At 40.9% G+C, this 9,301-nt stretch overlaps 1 gene segment (V, D, J or C); it reads right to left on the reverse strand.

Annotated features, from left to right (window-relative positions):
- Positions 1–8,255: 8,255 nt before the first annotated feature.
- On the reverse strand, positions 8,256–8,863 carry LOC117062900. The segment is given in 2 exon segments: positions 8,256–8,593; positions 8,719–8,863. Coding segments are annotated over 2 exon segments (378 nt in total).
- Between the last annotated feature and the right edge of the window lie 438 nt (positions 8,864–9,301).

Here is a 9,301-nt window from a genome sequence, read left to right on the forward strand (position 1 = left end):
TTTTGCAATGGCTGGTACCGGTTGTTCCTTTCCATGTTTAGTGCTTCCTTCAGGGTCTCTTGTAAGGCAGGCCTGGTGGTGACAAAATCTCTAAGCATTTGCTTATCTGTAAAGGATTTTATTTCTCCTTCACTGATGAAACTTAGTTTGGCTGGATATGAAATTCTGGGTTGAAAATTCTTTTCTTTAAGATTGTTGAATATTGGCCCCCACTCTCTTCTGGCTTGTAGAGTTTCTGCTGAGAGATCTGCTGTTAGTCTGATGGGTTTCCCTTTGTGTGTAACCCGACCTTTCTCTCTGGCTGCCCTTAAGATTTTTTCCTTCATTTCAACTTTGGTGAATCTGGCAATTATGTGTCTTGGAGTTGCTCTTCTTGAGGAGTATCTTTGTGGCGTTCTCTGTATTTCCTGAATTTGAATGTTGGCCTGCCCTACTAGGTTGGGGAAGTTCTCCTGGATAATATCCTGAAGAGTGTTTTCCAACTTGGTTCCATTTTCCCCCTCACTTTCAGGCACCCCAATCAGACCTAGATTTGATCTTTTTACATAATCCCATACTTCTTGCAGGCTTTGTTCATTTCTTTTTCTTCTTTTTTCTTTTGGTTTCTCTTCTCACTTCGTTTCATTCATTTGATCCTCAATCGCTGATACTCTTTCTTCCAGTTGATCCAGTCGGTTACTGAAGCTTGTGCATTTGTCACGTATTTCTCGTGTCATGGTTTTCATCTCTGTCATCTCGTTTATGTCCTTCTCTGCATTAATTATTCTAGCTGTCAATTCTTCCACTCTTTTTTCAAGATTTTTAGTTTCTTTGTGCTGGGTACGTAATTCCTCCTTTAGCTCTGAGAAGTTTGATGGACTGAAGCCTTCTTCTCTCATCTCGTCAAAGTCATTCTCTGACCAGCTTCGATCCGTTGCTGGCGATGAGCTGCACTCCTTTTCAGGGGGAGATGCGCTCTTATTTTTTGAATTTCCAGCTTTTCTGCCCTGCTTTTTCCCCATCTTTGTGTTTTTATCTGCCTCTGTTCTTTGATGATGGTGATGTACTGATGGGGTATTGGTATAGGTGTCTTTCCTGTTTGATAGTTTTCCTTCTAACAGTCAGGACACTCAGCTGTAGGTCTGTTGGAGATTGCTTGAGGTCTACTCCAGACCCTGTTTGCCTGGGTATCAGCAGCAGAGGTTGCAGAAGATAGAATATTGCTGAACAGCAAGTGTACCTGTCTGATTCTTCCTTTGGAAGCTTCCTCTCATGGGTGAACTCCACCCTGTGAGGTGTGGGGTGTCAGACTGCCCCTAGTGGGGGATGTCTCCCAGTTAGGCTACTCAGGGGGCAGGGACCCACTTGAGCAGGCAGTCTGTCCCTTCTCAGATCTCATCCTCCATGTGGGGAAATCCACTGCTCTCTTCAAAGCTGTCAGACAGAGTTGTTTGCATCTGCAGGGGTTTCTGCTGCTTTTTTGGTGGTGTTGTTTAAATGTGCCCTGCTCCCAGAGGTGGAGTTCACAGAGACAGGCAGGTTTCCTTGAGCTGCTGTGATCTCCACCCAGTTCGAGCTTCCCAGCGGCTTTGTCTACCTACTTAGGCCTCAGCAATGGCGGGCGCCCCTCCCCCAGCCTTGCTGCCACCCTGCGGTTAGATCACAGACTGCTGTGCTAGCAATAAGGGAGGCTCCGTGGCCGTGGGACCTTCCCGGCCAGGTATGGGATACAATCTCCTGATGTGCCCGCCTACTTAAAGCACAGTATTGGGGTGGGAGTTGCCCGATTTTCCAGGTGTTGTGTGTTTCAGTTCCCCTGGCTAGGAAAAGTGATTCCCTTCCCCCTTGTGCTTCCCAGGTGAGGCGATGCCTCCCCCTGCTTCAGCTCTCACTGGTCGGGCTGCAGCAGCTGACCAGCACCGATTGTCCGGCACTCCCTATTGAGATGACCCCAGTACCTCAGTTGAAAATGCAGAAATCACTGGTCTTCTGTGTCACTCGCCCTGGGAATTGGAGACTGGAGCTGTTCCTATTCGGCCATCTTCACTTTTCTCATTTTTAATCAGGTATTTTATTTTTACTCTTGACAGCTAGGTCTTATTTTTATATAGTGGATATTATTAACCCCTTATCAGATATATGATTTACAAATATTTTCTTCTATTCCACATGTTGCATTTTCATTGTGTTGATTATGACTTTTGACACACATTTTAAATTTTTATGTAGTCCAATTTATTTTCTTTTCTACTTTTGCCTGTATTACAGTGCTAAAGTTGTTAGTATCTAAATGTCTAGAAATACTGACTTACTATGCTGAGAAGGTCACACTAGGCCATCTTTCTGATGGTGGAGCTAAGAGTTTTACACTATCCCATTTCGCATAGGGACAGTGCAGCTACGTGAGAACCCAGTGGCTTTCCCGAGCTTATTTGTCTTGCATTTTTGGTGATGTGGATTGTTGTTAACATTGGCTTCCTCTGGTAGGTCCACCTGGAAAGCATTGCATTTTGCAAGAAAAACGGAGGCTGTGAATGATGTCACTGTAAACTGTGTATATTCCCTGTTGCTAATGTCAAATCTGTGAAGCATAAAGGGATTTAGTAGAGGATATTAAATTTCTTGCAAAGTGTTGAAAAGCCTTAAGGAACAGCCTCCAGGCAAAGCCTCTACAGCAATTTCAAGAATGGTACTGCTGGCGCAGGCTGGGGAGGAGCTCCTGCTGCCTGAGACTCCACATTCAAGCTGTCTTCTGCAGAAAAGAGAGCAGCTCTTCTCACTACTGCTCCCAGAAGGATAGCAACTCTGCTATCAGCTACTAGAGAGCTGACCCCTTTCTCTGCAGCCCTTCCTGTGTTGACATCTTCATTTCAGTCTCATGTAGATTCATCTGTTTTCATGGATGCAAGTGTTATTTCTGCCCAAGTGCATCCTGTGGCTTTCTATCATAAATACACATCTTTCTACACTTGCATTTTCAAGCATTACTAGTATCAACAGCGACATGCTGCAACCTAACATAAATATTTACTTTACAAAGAACATCATGCTACTCACATAACAATATGCTTCCCAAAATGTGGGGGAAACTCCAATCTGTTCAGCCCAACACCTTCTAGGAAAAAAGGATCTTCTTTCATGAGTCACTAATCTGTTTACTTATTATTTAATTTGTGGTCTAAATTGTAAAGGTGGCTAAAAACAGCACTTTGAATTTTATAGAAAAGATTAAATTATTTAAAATACATATACACATGGCACATTTAGTTATTGTCACCAGCTTCTTTCATATATATTTCATTCTCTAGTTTCTGGCAATACTTTATCTATGGTAGAGTCTGGAAAGGCTACTCCTCATGTCTTTGGAGGACATGTCCTAAGTCCCAGATGTGGTGAAGAATGTCCATCAAATGTGTTGCTACAGAATGCTTTTGGATTGAGATGAGGGAGGGGAAGTGCCTAATCTCACTCAAATGTGCTTATTTTCCTGGTCTGGGTCACAGCCAGGCAGCACAGTCCTGTGGGCACAATATCTTCACTTGCCAGGATTCCACCAAAATGAGAGTATCCTTCTTGACTTTGGAAAACACAGGAAGGGAGAGGATCAAGGAATAGCAGAAGGAATACTTAAAGTTGCCTGAGCTGTCACTCTGGTTTCCCCAAATGTTTTTTATCCATTAATTCATGATAATAAACAGCTTTTTGCATAACCAGACATAATGACTTCTCTCAGATCCAACTGATTCAGGGATAAATCTAAAGAGAAAAAATAAATACACTTTTCAATATTTAAGCTGATCAGAAAGCTGTCCCTGGTGTTTACACCTCTATATCCCACTATGCATTTCATCTTCCCTTTGCCTCACTGGAGATCTAAGTGCAGGGAATTCTTCACATGTCTGTGATCCCTAGAACTTCATTCCGATGACTGTTGAAATCTTCTCTGAGTTTTACCAGTGGAAATGGCAATAAATAGAAACATTCCAGAAGATCCCCTAGGGTCCCTATTTTCTGTACTTCCTCTCAAAAATATGTAAAATCAATTCTATTTGCTCTTGCTTTATATGGGCTAGATCTATGGTCCCAGCATACATCCTAACACCCTGTGTTGACCACTTATCCAGTATTGTATTAAGTCTAAATGGTCACATGCTTATCCTAACAGTTCTTCCAATTTAATGGTATAATTGTCATGTCAACTCTTTGGATTAAGAACCATCAACCAGGCCGGGCGCAGTGGCTCACAGCTGTAATCCCAGTACTTTGGGAGGCTGGTGTGCACAGATCATCACAGATCATGAGGTCAAGAGATAGAGACCATCTTGGCCAATATGGTGAAACCCCGTCTCTACGAAAAATACAAAAATTTGCTAGGCATGGTGGCACACACCTATAGTCCCAGCTACTTGGGAAGGCTGAGACAGGAGAATAACTTGTACCTGGGAGGCGGAGGTTGCAGTGAGACAAGATTACACCACTGTACTCCAGCCTGGTGACAGAGCAAGACTACGTCTCAAAAACAAAAAAACAAAACAAACAAAAAACCATCAGCCAGAAAACTGCAGCCCTGAGAAAATATAGAGCATTTCAAGTTGTTCAGCTTGCATAACAATGATGAGTCTACAGCTCATATTCAAGATATAAATATTCTGTTTATGGGAATAATAGCACCATTCATGGTTAGTGTTTCAGAACCTCCACCACATCTGACAGCATAGCAATTCAATAACACAAGGGTTTATGTGCCAGCTTTGCTTCATTAATAATGGGCTTTTCTCTGTCTATAGGGATAGTTGCACCTGTGCACATGACAAGCTCATGAGTTACACTTTGCTTCATTTTTTTTTTGAGGTAAAAAAGTTTTGCTTTTGCTTGATCCAAAGCCATAGTATGGAAGAATTTCCTGACTCTGATGAAAACAGTTGGAAAATCCCCAAATAATATTTTATGCAGAAATATAACTGAAAAGAAAGGCAAATTCATATATAGGAAAATAACCAGTGCCCTCCTCACGTTACATGAGGTCTACTAGTATCGCCTGACCCCAGCTATTCATCTGAGCCCTGATGTGTGGTACAATGTTAGGGTTCAGGAGGGGTTAGGTGTTCAGAAGAGCCAGTAGCCCTATACATCTCAGTTAGTTGAAATTCTTATTATTGAGTCCCCACAGGGACCTCCACAGCATTTGTTCATTAGACTCCCTGTGAAAGCTGGAAAAGGTGACTGACTGAAGTCCAAGTGTTGAATCATCCTCATTATTAAAAACCTCATGCTCATTAATGGCATTTCAATTAATATTCACTTGGAAATTTTATGGCTCATTTTTGAAACATCTACTCACTGCTCATCCAGAATGGCTTTGTCTGCGGTCATCCTGTTGTGTTTCTTTTAAGGCCTGATGATCTGCACTCCAGCCTGGCGACAGAGCATGACTACGTCTCAAAACAAAAAATTATTTTTATTAAAGTATTGTTCTCTTTGCAATGTGCTGTTCTCTTTGCAATGTGATCATCAGATGTAACCCTTGCAGTTTACTCATTGTTATGGTTTTTACATTTCCAGGGCTTCCTTGACAATGTGACTCCATCCAGCATCCATTGTTGTGAGAACTCTATTTGGCATATCATCATCGTGGGCGTGAACATAATGGAGACTTCATAGGATGCAATGGTTACTATTCAACATTAGTCAAAATATACTCTAGTCCTACCCTGGGAGCTCTACTTGGCTGGAAAAATATTTTAGGTAAGGACAACCATTTGGTAGAGTTTTAAAAATAAAGGCTACAAAGAAATTTTCTTTAGCAAGAGTATGAACTATATGTGGTGCAGAATATCATATTTTTATGAAATGTAACAGATTATTTAAATGTGTATGAATACTATATATATTTATAGCCAACGTTGTATTAAATATATATTCACTTCTATGTATCTTGTATATATACATGCACATTTTTCCATAAATAAGGTAAATTTTATTTAAGGAAATACTAATTAGTTTTAACTTTGTCTTTAATTTTCCCTTAATCACTTCATAATTGGATTACTAAATGTTCACATTTTTACCACCAATTTAAGAAAAAATACATGTGTGTATATATAGGTAGAGGTATAAATACTGTATCAGTAAGATTTTATGCATTAAATATTGGTAACTAGTTAAATACTAAATTCAGTGGCTGATAACAGTAAACATTCGTTTTCATGCTCATGGATGCTCATGTTCACGATCATCTGGCTGATCAAGGAGGGGTTCAGCTGAGTGGTTCTTCTGCAGGACACAGAGATCATCTTCAGCCTATAGATACAAATTGAAGACAAATCTGAACAGCAGTGACTACACATGACACAAAATTCTTGTGACAGTTCACAGGAGTGAACAACATCCCAAAACAAGCCACACAGTTGAATTTAAGTCCAATAATTTCTAACATAGCTTCACACATTTAAATATATTCCTTTATTTCAGTGAGTACACATTTTCAAGAAAATATTTACTCCATTTAATTATAGAGGTGCTTGATCATTCCATGGACAAATAATTATGTTTTCAACCTTTACAATTTTGAAAATATTTGCAAATGTACATTTGCATTAATAAGAAAATAAGGATGGATGTGTTTTCAACTTGTGCCTTTAAATATAATTTTTAAAATGGCTTCATTGGGGGAAAAATCATTTAACTTATGTAAATATGTCTTTTTAGCTCCCTTTTGTCCTATAGAGTTGCCCAGTAAGAGATCCTCCCATGAGATTTGGAAGTGAGAAAAGGATGACTCAATATTCTCCACTGGTACCTAAGAAAGACACAGGGACAGAGGTTAGGACTGCAGAAAAACCTGGAAAGATGCTGTAGGAAGCTGAAAGCATCAGCACCGCAACCCGTAAGCTTCCAGACAGGACTGAGGACCATATGGTTAGATAGCCCATATTTCAGGGGCAGATGCATTCTGTTTTCTGAGGGAGCACCAGAGAATCCTGCTTCTAATATCAGCTTTCATGACTACTATATCCTTGGTTTTGAAAGATTATAGTGTGAAAATTAATCATAGGAATTAAATCATTCTTGTCATACCCAACAAAGCCAAGAAACCAGGGGGGAAAGGCACTCAGTGTGCAAAGTATTGTGTCTAGAATGCAATGGAAATAGGCCCTATTATCTCATGGAATCAATGTTTATGGTTTTTTTGAATAAACATAGAAATTGACTCCCCCAGTCTTAAAACTCAAGATAGTTACATTTGTCTTATCTGAGTTCTTTTCTCAGGAAACCAACCATCAGGCCTCCAGATACTATCAAGGAGCTGAACCTTACATATCACTGAATCAGGACAGTGAGACATCAGACCCTTCACTCCTTATGATTGACTAACTGACCTCCTGCTTCCTGTTGACCAGATTATCTTCATTACCCCTCCCTAATTCCTGTTGTCCCACATTTCTTCCCTGCTATCTAAACCCCTAATTTTAGTTGGTCAGGGAGATACATTTGTGAATGGTGTCCCATCTCCTTGGCTGCAGCACCTGATTAAAACCTGTTCCTTGGCAATACTTGCTGTCTTAGTGATTTTTTTCTGTGTGGTGAGCAGCAGGATCTACACTGAATCCTTGGCATTTCAGTAACAGAATTCTCTTCAAGCTTCACTGCTTTGGCTTCTTGTTCCGTGAAATCACATTTACCCACAACTTCTAAGATAACTTGATATTATTCTAGGATTCACTTTGTCCACCACTGCTTACCAGTCTGAGCTTGCCAGCTCCCAACCCTTCCTAGTGCCAATGAACTTTCTCAAAGAGCCATAGGTAATATTTTCCCTTTTTCATAAAACTCTAACCTTCTCTTTGTTCTTCCAACATATTGAAGACCACTGAGTTTTCCTGTATGCCCCATTTGGCAAATATTCCTTTGCAAATAAAACATTAAACTTAGAGATTCATCTCTACATTTTATTTAGACTTCAGTACTTTAGACTCTAATTCTCCATGTTAAGACAATTCCTGCTTAGAACATCTATTTTGGCTTCTTTGTTATATGAATTCCAACTGAAGCTATAAACTAGACTCCTCAAGTGTAAGCATCTCTGTCTTTATTAAAATAGGAGAGTCATTGTTATGGCTGTGCAGTTGGGACTGAGAAAGCGAAAAGTGTTATGGTGCAAACGTGACTTCATGTCCCCCTCTACCAACACCATCAGAGTGTGGCTACATCTGAGGAACACTCTCAGCCCATGGAGGCTTTAGGAGGAGCAGCTGGGGCAGCCCAGCCTCACACATCTTCTCCCTGGGGGTTTATGTTCGGGTATGTAACACTGTGGGAGGGTTACTGTTACCCTGTTGACAGTAATAAGTTGCAAAATCTTCAGGCTGCAGGCTGCTGATGGTGAGAGTGAAATCTGTGCCAGATCCACTGCCGCTGAACCTTGATGGGACCCCACTTTGTAAAGTGGATGCAGCATAGATCAGGAGATTAGGGGCTTTCCCTGGTTTCTGCTGATACCAGACTAAATAATTGCTAATATCCTGACTGGCATGGCAAGTGATGGTGACAGTGTCTCCTACAGATGCAGACAGGGAGGATGGAGACTGTGTCATCTGGATGTCACATCTGGCACCTGAGATTGGAAACACAAAAACAAATATTCATACTATTGATCATATGATAGGAAGACTTCCTTGAATAGCCAGGCAGTACTGAGCACACTGGGCTGAGTAAATCGCTAGTGTTCTCATTCCTTACCTGGGAACCAGAGCAGCAGGAGCCCCAGGAACTGAGTAGGGACCCTCGTGTCCATGCTGTGTCCTGACTGGATCTGACTCCTGCACGAAGTGTGTCCAGCCTATTAATAAATCTTCAGGGCAGGAGGATGTGCTCTGGGAATATGCAAATGAGAAGAAGATGCGGCAGGCTGGGCACAGCTGCAGGGCTGGCTCATCCAGTAGCTAAGCACTGGCTCAGTGTCCCCAGGTGTCCCAAGTAAGACCAGGGTAGCATAAATTTGTCTGCAGAGAATGTGTTTCTACTGGGGACTATTTTGTCATGAGAAACATTTTTTAGTTTTTTTCTGACAATTTGAAATATTCCTCAAGAGTCAATGGAGTAATGTATTTCATTGGTGTATGAGGATTATTTAGGAGAATATTCTTGTTTGTACGAAATACATAGTAAAATGCTAGACAGTAGGATTCTCAGGTCTTCAAAAGTCTCTCATAATTCGAGTTAGGGAAGGGTACGTTGTCCTATACTTTTAACATTTCTGTGAGTTTAACATTGTTCCTTTCTAAAAAAGTTAAAAATAAAATTTATCCACATGATGCCATAT

This window comes from Trachypithecus francoisi, unplaced genomic scaffold (genome assembly GCF_009764315.1).
Source record: "Trachypithecus francoisi isolate TF-2019V2 unplaced genomic scaffold, Tfra_2.0 Lachesis_group17, whole genome shotgun sequence".
NCBI classification, from domain to species: Eukaryota; Metazoa; Chordata; class Mammalia; order Primates; family Cercopithecidae; genus Trachypithecus; species Trachypithecus francoisi.